Source organism: Scyliorhinus torazame, chromosome X, assembly GCF_047496885.1.
Source record: "Scyliorhinus torazame isolate Kashiwa2021f chromosome X, sScyTor2.1, whole genome shotgun sequence".
NCBI lineage: Eukaryota > Metazoa > Chordata > Chondrichthyes > Carcharhiniformes > Scyliorhinidae > Scyliorhinus > Scyliorhinus torazame.
The window spans coordinates 27,763,745-27,782,807 of NC_092738.1; the positions used below are offsets into that span (position 1 = coordinate 27,763,745).

Consider the following 19,063-nt stretch of genomic DNA (forward strand, 5'->3'; position numbering starts at 1 on the left):
GCCTAGGGGCACTGGAGGAGAAGTTTGAGATACCCCGGGAAATGCTTTTAGATACATGCAGGAGAGGGCGTTTGTGAGGCGGCAGGTGAGAGAATTCCCGTTGCTCCCGGCACAAGAAATTCAAGACAGGGTGATCTCGGGTGCATGGGTCGGGGAGGGCAAGGTGTCGGCAATATACCAGGAGATGAAAGAAGAGGGGGAAGCGCTGGTAGAAGAGTTGAAGGGTAAATGGGAGGAGGATCTGGGGGAGGAGATCGAGGAAGGTCTGTGGGCTGAAGCCCTGGGTAGGGTTAATTTCTCCTCCTCGTGTGCCAGGCTCAGCCTGATACAATTTAAGGTGGTTCACAGAGCTCACCTGACGGGGGCGAGGTTGAGTAGGTTTTTTGGGGTAGAGGACAGATGTGGAAGGTGCTCAGGGAGTCCGGCGAACCATGTCCATATGTTTTGGTCATGCCCGGCACTGGAGGGGTTCTGGAGAGGAGTGGCGGGAACAATATCTCGGGTGGTGAAAGTCCGGGTCAAGCCAAGCTGGGGGCTAGCAATATTTGGAGTAGTGGACGAGCCGGGAGTGCAGGAGGCGAAAGTGGCCGGCATTCTGGCCTTTGGGTCCCTAGTAGCCCGGCGAAGGATCTTGCTAATGTGGAAGGAGGCGAAGCCCCCCAGCGTGGAGGCCTGGATAAATGATATGGCTGGGTTCATTAAGCTGGAGAGGATTAAGTTCGCCTTGAGAGGGTCTGCGCAGGGGTTCTACAGGCGGTGGCAACTGTTCCTAGACTATCTCGCGGAGCGTTAGAGGAAGGTCGGTCAGCAGCAGCAGCAACCCGGGGGGGGGGGGGGGTTTGCTTAGGGGGTGTTTGAGCAAGAGAACACATGAAAGATTTGGGAAACTGGCATGTACGGGAGGGAGCCAGTGTACAAAGCTCTGTAACATATCGTTTTACCATGTATATATCTTGCTATGTGCGTTTTCTTTCTATTTTGTTACAGGGGGCGGGGGGGGGGGTTTAATTGTTTGTAAGGGTGAAAAATTGTGTTAAAAAACTTTAATAAACATATTTTTTTAAAAAAAAGTAACACATGATCTACTTATACTTCAACCTCCTAAAGGTCATGTGCAACCAGACTTCCGGTAACGGCGGGCGGGAGGCGGCCGCACAATGGAGGGCTCCCGTTCGGGAACGGCATTTTCGAGGCTTTAAGCCCGGTCCCAGGGTCCGCGGAGGTGGCAGAAGAAGGGAGAAGGCATGGAGGAGGCACTGAGAAGACACAGGAGGGAACAAAACCCCCAAAGAAAAATGTCGAGGGCGAGCAGAAAAATGGCGGAAAAAAAACCAGCTGGAGTGGGAGTGGAAAGGTCACCGCGGGGTCACCAGGAAAAATGGAGGCTGGAGCACCAGGGAAGGCCGCACTGCTTTCGGCTGAAGAAATAACTACGGTGATGGCTGCGGAATTTGAAAAGCAGTTGGCGCAGATTGCGAAACGCATGGAGACGGTGAGGAAGGAGATGAGGGAGGTTTTGAGTGTGCTGGTGGAGGAGGCGGTTTCCCCGGTGAGGACGGAGGTGGCGAGCGCAGTGGCGGAGGTGCGAGAGCAAGGGGAGGCGCTGAAGGAAGTGGAGGAGACGTTATTGCAGCACGGTGATCAACTTGCCTCGATGGGGGAAGAGATGCGGAAGGTGATGGATACTAACAAGGATCTGCGAGGAAAAATGGAAGACCTGGAAAACAGATCCAGGCGACAGAATTTGAGGATTGTGGGGCTGCCCGAAGGAGTTGAAGGACCGAAGCCGACTGAGTATTTTGCCGCGATGCTGGCAAAACTATTGGGGATGAGGGAGGACCCCTCCCGATATGAACTGGATCGGTCTCATCGGTCGTGGAGGCCTGTACCAAAGGCGAGTGAGCCGCCAAGGGCAGTGACTCTGTGTTTCCGTAGGTACAGTGTGAAGGAGAAGGTCCTGAGCTGGGTCAAGCAGAAGCGGGTGGTGCAGTGGGCTGGAGCTGGTATACGTGTATACCAGGACTTTACGGTGGAGCTGGCAAGGAGGCGGGCTGCCTTCAACCGGGTGAAGAGGGCACTGTACATTAGCAAGGTGCGGTGCGGCATTGTATATCCAGCGAAGCTGAGGGTGACTTACAAGCTCGGGGACTTTTATTTTGGAACGGCGGAAGCAGCGGAGGAGTTTGCGAAAGCAGAAGGACTGTGGCAGAACTGACAAACTGAGGAATGGCCATGTGCCGATGTAACCTCATGACTGTATTTTCTTCTTTATTGTATTACTGCGCGCGGGTGTAGAGATTAAAGGAGCCAAGGTGGTATATATTTGGACAAGGGAAGGGACGGGACTTTCACTCGAAATGAGGGCTCTTTGGGGTGTAGGTGGATAGGCGGGGTTTGTGTGCTAAAATGGGATCTTTGGGCTTTCCTGGGGCCGGGCAAGTGGGAAAGGGACCCGGGCGGGGGCCTCCACGCTGGCCGGTTTAAGCCGGCCAGTGAACGGGAGTGAGGTGGGGGGAGGGGCTGCGGCCATCGGAGCCTGGCAGAACAGGGTCCGAGTGGTCTAGCCGGGGTGGAAAGTTTGGGGGGGGGGGGGGGGGGAGGAGTTTTACAAGAGGCAGTGGACGGGAGGAGCTGGAGACCTGGGGTGGGGGGGGTGGGGGGGGGGGGGGGGGTGGGAGCTGTGTAAGGTTAAGGGTGACTACGGGTAATCCCTGATTTATTTTTGTCATTTGTTTATGTAAACATGCGGGTTGAGGTTCGGGGGTTGGTGGGTAGATGGGATCGTTGTTGTTATTATGGGGACTGACATATCTTGCTGATTATTGTTTATTGTTGATGGATATAAATGTGGGAGCAAATGTGAAAATGGAGGAGAATTTTAAATTTTTTTTAAAAAAAAGTCATGTGCAACAGCAAATGGAGGACATTTTAGACTTGGAACTTTAAGTTAATTGTTACAGTTTACGTTCAATGAAGGAACTGTATATTGTAATTAAATAAGAGGGTGGACTGAAGGAGTATTTTTCCTTGTGGTTTGAGGGAGTTTAGTCTCATTTGTTTCGACAGTTAGCTGACAGCTGAAAGCAGTGTAGAAGGATATTTGCAGGAGGGAATTTGTGGCATTACTAAAGGTTTCCAGAGAAATCAATTTGAATGCAAAGAGATTCATGCATGGAACAATTTTTAAAAAATATAACCTTTGCTTTGTTGCAGGAAAAAAGTGTTAGTTACAATTTTAGGCTTCTCTCACGTTCAGCAGCAAAGGCCTCCAAGTACAAAGTAGCAGAAAGAGAAAATGGAAGATTACACTTCGAGAATTTTCAACCTCTAAAATCATGAGATGAGACACTTCACTTAACTGTCTTAATGTTGCTGCACCTGGACCAACAGCTGGAACACAACTTGTATGTCAGGTCATTTGACCCAACTAATCTGCGATGTTTATATTTCACACTAGTTTCCTCCAATTCCAACCTAACCTTTCAGTATACCCTCATATGACATTTTCTCTCACATAGTCACCCTGTTTTCTTTTGAAATCATCAAGACAATTGCCTCAATCACTTCCTGTAGTAGCAAGTTCCACATTCTAAGCACTCTTGAGTTAAGAAGTTTCTCTTTATTTCCCTCTTGTCAGCTGTGGCTCAGTTGGCAGTGCTCCGAGTTTTGTGGGCCCAAGCCCCCCCTCCTGGACTTGAGCACAGAAATCTAGGGCAACATTTCAGGGCAGTACGGAGGGAGTGCTCCACTGTCCAAGTTGCCATCTTTCAGACGCGACATTAAACAGAGACCCCCATCTGTCCTCTCCGATGGACATTAAAGGTCCTACAATACGATTTTGATGAAGAGCCATATTTATTAACATTGCCGTTTGTGGGAGGTTTAGTGTGTACAAATTGGATGCCACATTTCCCGTTACAACAGTGACTACATTTCAAACTACTTCATTAATTGTAAAGAGCATTGGGATGTCCAGTGGTCAAGGCGTTATTTAAATACAAGTTTTAACATACACAAAAACAAACTTCAGGGAGTAAACGCCCAATTTACTCAGTCTCTCATCACAGGCCAACAGGAATCAATCTAGTGAACCTTCACTGAACTGCCAAGTGTATCCTTCCTTCATATGGAGAAAAACTACACAGTACTCCAGGTGTAGATTCCCCAAAGCCTTGCACAATTGCCTTCCTAACTGCTTGCTGTACCTCCAGTACAAATACATCCAACTCTCTTTGAACAATATTTAAAAGTTCCACACCCAAAAATAATTCTGCTCCACTATTCTTATTGCAAAAGTGAATAGCTTCACACTTCCCCAAATGTTATTCTAGGTGCATCCTTGTTGCACACTCACTTAACCTGTCAATATCTCCTTACAGCTTAGATTCCCATCAAAGCTTTTAATCAGCAAACATTCCGATATATTTGTTTAAGTCGTTAATTAGATTGCAATAGCTGAGGCTCTAAGCATTGATTCTTATGGAGCTCCACATTTATCCTTACTCTTTACTTCATGTCCGTAAACCAATCCTCCATCCATGCTAATATATTACCACCAATTCCATGAACCCTTATATCTTGCATGTTTACCTTTTGTTTGTCACCTTATCAAAACCTTTTGGCAATCCAAACTTTTTAACTGGTTTCTAAATATTTTGCAAACAAAATATATTTGCAAAGGAAAACTGCTCCTGAAGTGACATTGTCCAAAGCTTTTTTGCTGAAACTGTCGCTGGGGCGACACGGTGGCACAGTGGTTAGCACTGTTGCCTCACAGCTCCAGGGACTTGGGTTCAATTCCAAACTCTGTGCAGAGTTTGCACTTTCTCTGTGTCTGCGTGGGTTCTGTGGTTAGGTGGCAGGGTCAATCAGGAATTATATTGGGTGGGGGGTAAGTAATTTTGTTTAAGAACCACAGAGATAGGACGGAGAGGGAGGAGAAGATTGCTGTAAGAGATAGAGGTGGATAGGAGGTATTCTGAGGCCCCAACTAGGGAGCTACTGGTGCAAAGAAAGAAGCTGCAGGGGCAGTTTGATTGGTTGCCGACAGGGAAGGCGGGGCAGCAACGGCAGGCTGGAGGGGTGCAATTCCGAGTATGGGGAGAAGATGAGTTGTCTGCTGGCCCAGTTGTGGCGACAGGCAGCATCGAGGGAAATTGTGCAGGTGAGGGCGGCAGGGGGAGAGGGCGGCAGGGGGAGAGGTAGTGTCGTAGCCGGAGAGAATCAATGTGACCTTCTATCAAGGACTGTCTAAGATCGAGTCTCGGGAGGGGAGGAGGCAGGTATGGATCAGTTCCTGAATGGGTTAGAGTTGCCGGAGCTGGAGGAGGGGAAGCACTGAAGGAGCCACTGGGGTTGCAAGATTAATGGAGTGCATTGGTTGAATGCAATCAGGAAAGGTGCTGGGGCCGGATGGCTTCCTGGCAGAGTTTTATACGCAGTTTGTGGGAGAATTGGCCCATCTTCTGAGCATAGTCAATGAGGCAGTGGGGAGGGGGGAGTTACCGGCTTGGTGCAAGCATCCATTTCGCTGATCCCAAAGAAAGCGAATGACCCGATGGAGTGTGGGTCCTATAGACCTATCTCATTGCTGAATACGATTGTAAAAGTCCCGGCCAAGCTGTTGGCACAATGGTTGGTGGGGTGTGTACAGGACTTGGTTTCCGAGGATCAAACAGGCTTCGTAAAGGGGAGGCAGCTCTCTAGTAATATCAGGAGGTTGTTAAACGTGGTGATCACCTCCTCGGAGTTTATTGTGCCAATGGACACGGAGAAGGCCTTTGACCGAGTAGAGTGGCAATATATTCAAAATCCTTTGGAGGTTTGGGCTTGGGCGCGGCTATTGTACGCGTCCCCATGGCTAGTGCGAGGACAAATCGAGATGAATTTGGGATATTTTGGGTTGCATAGGGGACGAGACAGGAGTGTTCGCTCTCGCCATTGCTGTTCGCACTGGCGATTGAACCCCTGGCAATAGCTTTGCGTGCCTCCACTGAGTGGCAGGGGATTGCGAGGGGCAGTAGGGAGCACAGGGTGTCATTGTATACTGATGATTTATTGCTCTTTGTGGCGACCTCACTGGAGAGTATAGGGAGGATATGGACCTGTTGGGAAAAATTTGGGGCTTTTTCAGGGTACAAACTGAACTTTGGGAAACCCGAGGTCTTTCCGGTAAATGCTTTGATGCGGGGGTGAACTTAGGGGGGCCCTGCAGTTTTAGGTGGCGGGGGTCAGATTCCGGTATTTGGGGATTCAGGTGGTGCATGACTGGGCACTATGCACAAGTGGAACTGGATGGGTTTGGGAGAAGAGTTTGGAAGGGATTTTAAAAGGTGGGATGCAGGTGTAAAAATGAATATACTGCCAAAGTTTCTGTTCATCTTCCAGTCCCTCCCAATCTCTCTCCTGAAGGACTATTTTCAGAGGGTGGACAAGTTGATATGGGAGTTTGTTTGGGCAGGCAGGACACCGAGGGTTACTAGGGCACTGTTGCAAAGGCAGAGGCAGGATGGGGGATGGGGGGGGGGGGCTACTGCTCCAGAATTTTCTGCATTATTTTTGGGCGGCAAATGCCGAAAAGATGTGATGATGGGGCCGGGGGGTCGGAGTGGATCCGTTTGGAGGAGGACACGTGTCAGGGGAAGGGTCCGAGGGCCCTGGTGACGGCCCTGTTGCCGTTCTCCCCGAGAAGTATACAAGTAGCCCTGTGGTGGAGTCATCAATTAGAATTTGAAACCAGCTGAGGAGGCACTTTAAACTCAGGCACATATCGGTGTTGGCCCCGCTCTGTGGGAGTCATCGGTTTGTGCCAGTGGGGGATGGAAGGAATGTATAGAAAGTGGCAGGAGGAAGGGAGTAATGCGGGTTAGGGACCTGTTTGCGGAGGGTACGTTTGCGGGTTTGGAGGAATTGCGGAAGAGGTTTGAGTGACCAAGGGGGAATGAGTTTAGGTATTGGCAGGTGTGGGATTTTGCAAGGAAGGAACTGCCGTAATTTCCCCAGGTGCTGTTGGAGAGGTTGTTGCTCACGAATGTGTGGTGGGATGGAATGATAGGGGATCTATATGGGTGGTTGGGGGAGAAGGGAGCGGGAGTGAAAGGGATCATGCAGAAGTGGGAGGAGGAGTTGGGGATGGAAATTGGGTGGGAGTTTGGAGTGAAGTAACGCGGCAGGTCAACTCAATTGCCTCCTGTGCAAGGATGAGCCATATACAGTTAAAGGTCGTGCATTAGGCCCATATGACTCTCGCCGGATGAATGGGTTCTTCCCAGGAGTGTGTGTGTGTGGGGGGTGTGGCGGTGATGAACCATTCCCATGTGTTGGGGGTGTGCAAAATTGGACAGCTTCTGGGAGACGATATTGAGTGTCTTTCTGGGATTGTGGGGCCTGTGGTGGTGATCTTTGGGGTGTCAGAGGTACCTGGTGTGCAGGAGGGGGAAGGGAGCCGATGTCGTGACCTTTGCCTCTGATTGCCCAGCAACATATTCTCTCAAATTGCAGGTTACTGGGTGGCACGGTGGTGCAACGGTTAGCACTGCAGCCTCACGGCACCGAGGACCCGGTTTCAATCCCAGCCCCAGGTCACTGTGCGTGGGGAGTGTGCTTACTCTCCCCGTGTCTGCATGGGTCTCACCCCCACAAGAAAATATGTGCAGGGTAGGTGGATTGGCCATGCTAAATTGCCCCTTAATTGGAAAAAAAATAATTGGGCACTTGAAATTTTAAAACTAATTGAAGCTTGGCAGTGTTTGGGGGACCTACAAGAGTTCCTCAGGTTGGAGCAAATTACGTTTTTTTTTAATATGTTTGGAATAAAACATATTTTAAAAGAAAAACTGCTTAGAACCTTATTTATCATTTGCACGAGCATTGTACATTGAACCACCACAAGTAGTACTTCATTGGATGCAAAGCACTTTAGGATGTCCTGGATAAGGAAGGGACTTTCTGGGCCCTGAAGTGGAAGAAGTTATGCATTGCTTAATTCAAAAGAATTTTTGTCTCATCATGGAGGTATTTAACCAAAATAAATGAGATTCAATTATTCTGTACATCTACAATTATTTCCTTCCTTCCCACATTGCTAATGCAACATTCAAGATCATGACAACCCTCAAAGCTAATTACACTTTTGCCTAACTTATTTTTTTTTAAAATAAAAATTTTGATACCCAATTATTAATTTTCCAATTAAGGGGCAATTTATTGTGGCCAACCCACCTCACCTGCACATCTTTGGGTTGTGGGGGTGAAACCCGTGTAAATACAGGGAGAAGCCAAACTTACTTTTAAGTAACTACATGTATTTACGACCCAGCTGAATTTATTTTGTGAATTGCTAGCCAGAATGGCTGTGGTAGGTAAACAAAGAACAAAGAAAAGTACAGCACAGGAACAGGCCCTTCGGCCCTCCAAGCCCGTGCCGACCATGCTGCCCGACTAAACTACAATCTTCTACACTTCCTGGGTCCGTATCCCTCTATTCCCATCCTATTCGTGTATTTGTCAAGATGCCCCTTAAATGTCACTATCGTCCCTGCTTCCACCACCTCCTCCGGTAGCGAGTTCCAGGCACCCACTACCCTCTGTGTAAAAAACCTGCCTCGTACATCTACTCTAAACCTTGCCCCTCGCACCTTAAACCTATGCCCCCTAGTAATTGACCCCTCTACCCTGGGGAAAAGCCTCTGACTATCTATTCTGTCTATGCCCCTCATAATTTTGTAGACCCCTATCAGGTCGCCCCTCAATCTCCGTCGTTCCAGTGAGAACAAACCAAGTTTATTCAACCACTCCTCATAGCTAATGCCCTCCATACCAGGCAACATCCTGGTAAATCTTTTCTGCACCCTCTCTAAAGCCTCCACATCCTTCTGGTAGTGTGGCAACCAGAATTGATCACTATACTCCAAGTGTGGCCTAACTAAGGTTCTATACAGCTGCAACATGACTTGCTAATTCTTATACTCAATGCCCCGGCCAATAAAGGCAAGTATGCCGTATGCCTTCTTGACTACCTTCTCCACCCGTGTTGCCCCTTTCAGTGACCTGTGGACCTGTACTCCTAGATCTCTCTGACTTTCAATACTCTTGAGGGTTCTACCATTCACTGTATATTCCCTACCTGCATTAGACCTTCCAAAATGCATTACCTCACATTTGTCCGGATTAAACTCCATCTGCCATCTCTCCGCCCAAGTCTCCAAACAATCTAAATCCTGCTGTATCCTCTGACCGTCCTCATCGCTATCCGCAATTCCACCAACCTTTGTGTCGTCTGCAAACTTACTAATCAGACCAGTTACATTTTCCTCCAAATCATTTATATATACTACGAACAGCAAAGGTCCCAGCACTGATCCCTGCGGAACACCACTAGTCACAGCCCTCCAATTAGAAAAGCATCCTTCCATTGCTACTCTCTGCCTTCTCTGACCTAGCCAGTTCTGTACCTACCTTGCCAGCTCATCCCTGATCCCGTGTGACTTCACCTTTTGTACTAATCTACCATGAGGGACCTTGTCAAAGGCCTTACTGAAGTCCATATAGACAACATCCACTGCCCTACCTGCATCAATCATCTTTGTGACCTCTTCGAAAAACTCTATCAAGTTAGTGAGACACGACCTCCCCTTCACAAAACCATGCTGCCTCTCACTAATACGTCCATTTGCTTCCAAATGGGAGTAGATCCTGTCTCGAAGAATTCTCTCCAGTAATTTCTCTACCACTGACGTAAGGCTCACCGGCCTGTAGTTCCCTGGATTATCCTTGCTACCCTTCTTAAACAGAGGAACAACATTGGCTATTCTCCAGTCCTCCGGGACATCACCTGAAGAAAGTGTGGATCCAAAGATTTCTGTCAAGGCCTCAGCAATTTCCTCTCTAGCCTCCTTCAGTATTCTGGGGTAGATCCCATCAGGCCCTGGGGACTTATCTACCTTAATATTTTTCAAGACGCCCAACCCCTCGTCTTTTTGGATCTCAATGTGACCCAGGCTATCTACACACCCTTCTCCAGACTCAACATCTACCAATTCCTTTTCTTTGGTGAATACTGATGCAAAGTATTCATTTAGTACCTCGCCCATTTCCTCTGGCTCCACACACAGATTCCCTTGCCTATCCTTCAGTGGGCCAACCCTTTCCCTGGCTACCCTCTTGCTTTTTATGTACGTGTAAAAAGCCTTGGGATTTTCCTTGAGTCAGACTTTAGAAGGAAAAAGGATGATACTTTCTCCCCCTCTCGGCATCTGTTTTAACAGAAAAGGTGGCACCTGCTCTGTTGGCAAGAATGAAAATACCACAATGATCTCTATTTGAGAAATGCAAAAACAAAAATCATTTTAGTTTGTGCCCAAGGGCATATTTTCGTCACGGAACCTTATACAAAGATTCCAACTGGAAAGTGTTCTTCCTGTAGTTTTCTTGCTTTAAAAAACACTTGTATACAATGACTAAAATACATGTCTACACTTAGGAAGAAAGTCTACCAAGCCATCAAATTGTTCTTTCAACAGACCATATATTAATTTGTACTTTTTACTTCATTTCAGTAATCCCTGGGTAAATGGGAAACTACAGACAAGTGTTTGCAAGATGATACAATTTTCTCCTGGATTGCCAATGGCAATCTTGCCACACGCCGGGATGTCAAACGGACATGACAATCTCCGCCACTCAATTCTAGCGAGTTGCATTCCATGAAGATATTGTCATGATGTTCGCAGCACAAGAACCTTTATGCTCAAACCAGTAATTACCCAGTTATAACAGAATTTTTAAAAGTCCAGATTAGTATGTTCTGAACCACTTAACCAACCTTTTAAAAGAACATACTATTAACTTTGACAAAAAGTCATCCGCATTTGAAACATTGGCTCCGTTCTCTCTCCACAGATGCTGTCAGACCTGAATTGTCCAGCATTTTCTGTTTTTGTTTCAGATTATTAAGTCATGTCCTGTGAGATGAAATGACCATTGATCTGCTAACCATGCGCCTGCTGGGCTATAGTTACAGGTTGGCATGAATGAGCTTCAATGTTGACCATCAGCAGGTCACTTGACCATGGACAGTGTAGATTCAGTCCTCCCTCGACATGCATACATATGCAATTTACAGTGGGTGGGTGGTGTGGCCACTGGATAACCCATAGAAGCTGGAACTCTGAGCTGCCTCAGGAAGGCAGACAACATTATCAAGAGACCCCTCCCACCCAGGCTTTGCCTTTTTCCAGACCCTTCCATCAGGCAGAAGATACAGCACATCCAGACACAGGAACAGCTTCTTCCCCACAGCTACAAGAATCCTCAACGACTCCCCCTCGGACTGATCTGTTCCCTGCAAGAACACTATTCATGACGCCCTATGCTGCTCTTGCTCATGTATTTGCTTTGTTTAGCTCCTTGTTCCGCACTGTAACCAATCATGGTTTGTCGATGTACCATTTGTCAGTGTATCATAGAATCATAGAATGTACAGTGCAGAAGGTCGTCATTGGGCCCATCGAGTCTGCACTGGCCCTTGGAAAGCCCACACCTCCACCCCATCCCAATAACCCCACCCCACCTTTTTGGACACCAAGGACAATTTAGCATGGCCAATCCACCGAACCCACATCTTTGGACTGTGGGAGAAAACCAGAGTATCCGGTGGAAACCCACGCAGATACGGGGAGAACGTGCAGACTCCACACAGACAGTGACCCAAGCCAGGAATCGAACCTGGGACCCTGAAGCTGTAAAGCAACTGTGCTAACCACTGTGCTACCATGCTGCCTCTGTCGATTATTCTGTTTTTGTCTACTATGTACGTACTGTGTACAGTCCCTTGGCTGCAGAAAAATACTTTTCACTGTATTTCGGTACATGTGACAATAAATCAAATATCCCCCCCCACCATCACCCTCCCATCCTCATTCCAATCCTGAGGAAGCAGAGTCAATTAGATCAGCTGCTACAAAAACTCTCAGGAATCAAAACGGGCATCTTCCTGATCTCTATGGATCAGCAGCAAACAAGCTGTACACATATCCATGCAGGTATTAGAGCATAAAACCGCCACACTACCAAAGAAGCATACTATAATTCATAGATTCCATACATGTTCTTTAATGTCTCAAAAATGTGAAACATGCCCTGGTTAAATTGATTTAAAAACTTTTGCAAGTGTTTTTTGTCTCAATTTCACTCCATGACCAAGTTGATGTTCTGCACCTTACCCCTCCCCTAAATATAATCCCATTGCTCTCAAAATCTATTTACTCAACTTGAAAACAGCTGTTGTGCAAGAGAAGGTTAAATATTTTTTGGTTTAAAAAAGAAAATTCACTTTTCTCTCCATGTTGGTTACAAGGTTCCACCCACCAACCTGCATGTGTTCGGAGGTGTCCGCTGAGTGCATCCCTTCTCCGACAGGCATAATTACAGAATGGACATTTAAAAGGCTTCTCCCCAGAGTGTAATTTGATGTGCCGCAGGAGGTTTCCTTTCTGTGTGAACGAGGCTCCACACTGGTTACAATGAAAGGGGCGTTCACCTGAGGAAGAAAAATGGGCAGAAAGGTCAAAGAGCAAGCAAGAAAAAAAAAATGTTCAAAAACAGATCAACTTTTCAACATAACATCTCTGTGCTCATTAATGTGAAGGAGGACAGCACTCAAAAACAAAGGATTTTCCATTTCTGGAATCAAGGTGATGTATATCACACATGGAATGAAAAGGACTTCTTGAAACAAGTGATGATAGCAAAACAAAAAAATAATAATTTGTATTTGTAAATTGCTTCATTGTGTCTCTCACGGCATTCCAAAGCATTTCACTTAAAACAAATGGTTTTGAAGTACAGTTAGTGAATGCAGCAGCCATCTGACACAGAGCAAGAGTTTTTGGTGTTGAGGACCAACAGTTAGCCAGGATGCTTGCTAAGTTCCCTGCACCTCTTTAAATAATGTCACTGAATTTGACATCCACCAGCACCACTGGAATAGGCAGATGGAGCTTGGCTTATTGTTTCAACCAAATGGCATCTCTGACAATGCAGCACCCCCTGAGGCTCCACAGCCTAAATGTTATGCTCAAATTCTGGTGAGGTTTAAATCCAGAACTTTTGAAACATGAATTCTATAAACTGAGCCAGGTTGACACTGGGCCAGAAAAAAGGTGCTCAAATCTGACACATAACCATCAGTCATCGTATAAATGGCAAATATGAAATTGCTTTGGTAGGATCTAATAAAGAATCTGATCCCAGGCACTGAATGGCCTTCTCTGCTTTCTTGCCACAGCAGTGGTCAAAAATTATTCATAGAAATTCCAGTAAACATACATTCTGTAAACACAGCATTCTGGTAGTAAACAAACAAACAAAGGCAACTTTTTCTAGTAAATGGTGTGCTCATGCTGAGAGACATCAATACTGGGAAAGGGATTTTGTATCTGGCACCCACACGTCTGACATAGCACAGGTTTGATGCAAGATAAAGCTCACTTTGCCTCAATGCACTTTAACTCCAGCCACAGAAGAACCATCCCTGATGCATCAAAGCAATATTTCCATTCTCCACACGAGCCATCCACTGGATTTCAGTGAATTCAGAGCCAACTCAATATAGTTTTGCGCTGGGGACTCATTTGAAATTGAATTGTACTGAACCCCTTTTGATTTTGCCGATATGCTACTGCAGTGGATTGAGAGAGAAAAAGTGCAACTGCAAATGTAAAAGAACAAATAAAAGCTCCAAGAACACTGGCAGAAAGGTTTTGAAAGACTTCAAAAACATATTGAAGCTGAATTCTACACGCCACAGAGTAGTATGGACACTACACTTTAATTTGTCTGCTCCTATAATCGCAGTCTCCCAGGGTCAGAAATAACTAACCAAACCTCATGGGCAAATAAATCACAAGTGAGTTTTAACAACTGCCACCGCAGACAGATATTAAGCCCCCCCCCACCCCCACCACTACATGCCACTCCATTTCCTTACTTGTGTAAGTATACTTACCAGTGTGGCTCCTCTTATGTACCATAAGAACATTCGGTCCGATGCAGACCATTCCGCATAGATCACACTTCAGTTTTCCATTAGGAAGGCGAATCCCTCCAGGAGAATGAGGTCCCTGCCCCGTGCCCTCAAAGAATCCTAGCGGGTCCGAAAAAGACACATCCACAATGACTGCTTCATCTTTATCACTAGCGCCATCCTCCTGTGCCAGAAGCCTCCCTGCCTCTTGATCGCTGTACATCTCAACCTTGATGGAGTTGGCTGCAAATGAACATCAGAAATGTCAGATGGAGCCACAAGACGACAGGGCTAGACACCAGGTACAGGGCACTGATCAAGACAGGCCAGGTGGCAACTAGTGTGCAGCAACCAAATTTTGTGAACCCTCATGGATCATCCTTAGCCAAACATTTGTAAGTTTGAAGCAAGAGGGGTCCCAGTTTTATAGATGACCGATCTCACACCTCGTTTGGGGGGGGGGGGGGGGGGGGGCATTTGCGTACGGAAAAAAAAGTGTGTGTTGGGGTGGGGGGAGAGAATCCAATTCTACAGCACTGTTGTCCTTCAGCTTATGAGCACACAAGGTAGATAGATACAAATAACAACACAAAAACACCCACACGCACACACTCACTCAGGTCATTTTATTTTGTTCGCACCATATAGCAGACCTAGAAAACCTCTTCCTGGAATGAAGCAACGAATAGGACACAATATGTTTTTAAAAATTCACTTAATGAATACAGTTTGGAAATGGACAGAATTGGACTCCCAAGTAATAAACAAGAAACTACAGGATAATGATGATTTGGAGTAGCAGACAAAAACTCTGGCACAGCTACAACAGCAGAAGCAAGAGAACAACCGTTGTCATTAAGATAAAATTCAGCCGAAGTAACTGGACAGAAAAATATATACAACCGTTAAGTGGAGTCAATTTGAATTTACACCCCTTTAAACACGTGATATTCTTCCCATTTCCTACTCTTCCCAAGTAGCTTGCCAGTGAATGCTCTCCTTCAGCTGAGAGTAGGCATAGAGAATGACTTTCTTCCCAATCACAGTGGAAATGAGTGAATAAAAGGAAGAGAAAATTTACTCAAGGTGCGCGTCACCTTCCAGCATTTGATTTAATTTCCACATTTTCAGGAGGGTACTGTTTATATGTTTGTTCTGGTCAAGGTAAAGTGCTGGGAAATGAGACATTTTTCGAACTCTAGTGCCCTGTGACACCATGCAGGTGTCATATACACATGACATATACAGTGTAGAAAGATACAAGCTTGTGATCTTTGCTGACCCAAATAAGCATCAGGGTGAATCATCCACACAGCCATCTCTATGATGAGAGTTTATTTGTACAATGGACTTATCCCTCCTAGGAAATGGTTGATACTGGTCAAAATCATTTCATACAGGAAACTTCCAATCCTGCAGTTTGGACTTTGTGGAAAGCCAGTTCTTGGGAGGTGACAGTAACACTCCACCTCAAAAAGTAATTTGAGACATAAACCATGAGCAATAATCCCAAAAGGTCTTATGTACTGTACACCAATACAAACCAAATTGCTCAGGAAACTTTGTTTCCATTTATCAAAGTTCATCTTTCAGCCAGGAAATTGGTCAGTTTGGACTACTGTCTTCTCCATCACAGCCATCAAGACCTCTCATAACTAATCAGGAGAAAGTGTGGTTTCGCAGAAAAACCCCATTCTTTGCTCACTACCCATCGTAAAACACACTCGTCAGGGTCTCAGAACACAGCATGCAACTGCTACAAGGTTCAATCTCAAGAGCAACCAGGCAATACAATTATTGCTTTTTCTGCCACCACTACAAAATCAGATATAAAAAGACTTCTTTAAATTAACGAAAAAAATAATAAAAGCAAAAGTAGTTTCAAATAACATGGGGTTTAAAGCTAAAATATTATCTGCAACTTGAAATGTATCTTTCCTTCAAATTTGAAAATGAATTATTAAACACCACAAGCAGCGTGAGGATCAATGAGATTACAAATACAACAACACCAAATTTGTGACAAGGAAAAAACTGCAGTCTCTCAGAATTCACATATCCTTCCAACTGTCTCGGAGAGGTTTTTGATTTAAATTCAGGGATTAAATTCACATGTGCATTCAGTTTAAATGAAAAGGACACTCACTACAGCAGATTCAATCCCAAAATTAAATCACATTATTTTGGATGAAACGTAGCCATGCAATTTTGTCATTGTATCGGAGTTCAAGTCAAGCAGCACACCAACTGACAATCAACAAACCATCCCTGCAGTACAACTCCCACAATCCTTGGCCTTTCAGTTCTATGAATGCAAAATTAGTCCGAATAATAAAAAAAGACTTTCTACTTTGTGTATTAAAATATCCAATTCAAAAACTGTCATGGCAACCAGTGCCTTTGCCATGGTAGCAGACCACTCTGGTACTGTAGTAAATGCCTGCTGAGAACCAACTGGAACTCTCAAAAATAACGAGCAAAGAAAAAAACCTACCATTTAAAATGCAGGTCATATTTTCCATCTCCATTTCTTTCTTCCTATTTGTTTCTTTCCAATTTGCTCGCCTTGTGAAGACGCCAATATTTTCTGGATTACGGTTTCACAGTTGCTGGCTGTACCTTGTTCAAATGGCTATTCATGTGTGAGCTAAGCCAGTGAATGTTAACAGCTTATTTGATTTTTTTAAAAAAAGAAGAGGAATCCAGGAGAGAATGAAGAGCAGTAGTAAGGGGAGGGGGCAAAATGAATCTCAGCTGAGCGCTTAGATCACCATATAGGGAGGGGTGCCTGGAGCAAGAATCATGGTTGATTCCTCCTCTCTCCCTAGCCCAGGAGCACTGAAACTTGCACACCTACTGCCAATTCCACCACACGTGAGAGAGTGTGTGTGTGTGTGTGTCAAACCTGGGATACTCTGCTTTTGTGTTCATGCCAAGCTGTGTCCAAAATCACTGCTAAGTCAGTCATCAGGCAAGACCCCTTGCACACACCCATTTTTAATTTCGAATTCCTTTCACTCTGTGCACACCACACTGAGACCTAAAAGGCAAAAATGTGACACGTCCCTGGTTTCAGCAACACTTCTCAAGACAGGAAGTACTCCAATAGCATATTAGGGTGACTCAGCTGCCATTTCCTTTCTGCTCATTCTTCAGAACATGATAGACATTTGAACATCAAACACTACCCCCCCCTTCACATGTCACATTGGTACACCACATCGGCCCATTCATGCTACACAAGCCAATAATTTCTGTTCCACATTTGTAAATTGGAAAATATTAAAGAAACCTACTTGAACTGATCAGTTTAGGTTTGTGTTCTTCACACTTGACCAGAAGATTCAACATCTCAAACTATTCCGTACATTTGTACAGTCTGAGCAAAGAAACTAGTCTTTCTTTAGATCACCCTGACTTATTGGAAGGTTTACACACTGCAGTACACATTTTCATTGTTTTTGTATATAGACCAAGACAGCATTCAACAAGTACTGTACGGAACCTTGCTGTACTTATCAGGTCAAAATTCTGAAATGACAAAGCACCATTCCGATCACAATTCCTGAGGCAAGCTTAAAAGTTAACTGGTTTTAAATCAAGGTAATTATTGGCAAGGAACAACTTACAGCTCATCGTAACGTATCCATGCACAATGGCCAAATGACCCCAATTGTAGCATCAAACTGTTATTAAATAATTCCATGACATTTCCCTTCATTTCTTTATCCTGGATTTCGTCCACATGTTGATCACAATGAAGAACTTCCTAATATCGTTCCTAAACTTGTCTTTTACTAGTTTGAACCTATGTTCTCTTTTCCTTTCAATTTAATTGATATAATGTTCTGGATTTTCCTTTTTCACATAAATTATCTTGTGTACCCTCGAAGATCATTTCTCAAGCCCCATCAAGAATGAAGTCCAAGTTTCTCCTTTCTTTCCTCAAATCACACTAATACTTTACTGCTTTTTTATAAACAAGATGGAGGGAGGGAAAAAATTAAGGAGGTAGACAAAAAGAGAGGAGAGAGAAAAGGAGGAATTCAATTCTGCTCCACATTTGTGGACGGAATTTAAAACTGACAAAAGCACACCAACTAAAGCTGCTTTAACAAAATTCAGCATGAAAAAGTCATCAGCTACAGAAGTTAGCTAAATTGTGGAAGAGCTTGCAATCAACCAAGAAAATGGAAGAAATAAATTTGCCATGCATGGAGCAAAAACATTAAAAATCAAGTAACCAATGGCAATGTGCACCTTTAGGTAAATCTGAAAATAAACAAGTCTATGATTAGTTTAGATTTCATTAGTTGCATCAAATCTGGGCAGCTTTGTGTCTTAATCTACAGTATAAACTATTTCACTACAAGGTAGTCCTACCAATATCAATTTTGTCTTAGTCACCTGTGTGACTTACAAACAATCAAAATTTCCACACTTCGCCCTTCTTTAAGAATAAGCATGGTAAATTTGTTAATTTCATGGCTGAATTTTAAATGAAGCCGTGGGGAGGAATCTAACCAACGATTAACTTATTTGATCTCAATGTGGAGGTGAATTTTCATGTGATTGGAAGATTTGGGATGTATCACCTCAAAAACAGATGCTAACAGTTGGTGTAATATCTGGGTGATGCATATGACCAGTCCAAGCTTGGAGGGCCTGTTCCTGCACTGTATTGTTCCTTGTTCCCTTATGTTTTGCGGCACATCTTTCCTTTTCCCACATACTGGAAGTTCATAAGACAAAGATGTGCTTTACACAATAATAAAAGCAAAATACTGCAGGTGCTGGAGATCTGAAATAAAAGCAAAGTGCAAACAGTTCTGGCAGTACCGTTAGAGAGAAATTCAGTTAATGTTTCAAGTCCGACATGATGACAAGAGTCAAATTAGACTTGAAACATTCTCTCTCCACAGATGCTGCCAGGCCTGCTGAGTTTTTCCAGCACTGTTTTTATTTGTGTTCTTTGCATATTATTTTGCTTAGCATGGTTTAATTCAGTATACAATATTACAGGGGGGGCTAAACCTTGCA

The 19,063-nt window shown here is 44.9% G+C and overlaps 1 protein-coding gene across 2 annotated transcripts in view; it reads right to left on the reverse strand.

The window, feature by feature from the left end:
- Positions 1–19,063, reverse strand: part of ikzf4 (IKAROS family zinc finger 4) — a 187,155-nt gene that overhangs the window by 45,673 nt on the left and 122,419 nt on the right. Inside the window, exons 4-5 of one of the 2 annotated variants that reach the window (XM_072493858.1) lie at positions 14,006–14,266; positions 12,371–12,538 (exon numbers count right to left, since the gene is read on the reverse strand). In XM_072493858.1, the coding sequence (XP_072349959.1) occupies positions 12,371–12,538; positions 14,006–14,266 (429 nt within the window). The remainder of the gene's footprint in view (positions 1–12,370; positions 12,539–14,005; positions 14,267–19,063) is intronic. The other variant, XM_072493859.1, reaches the window with a different exon arrangement.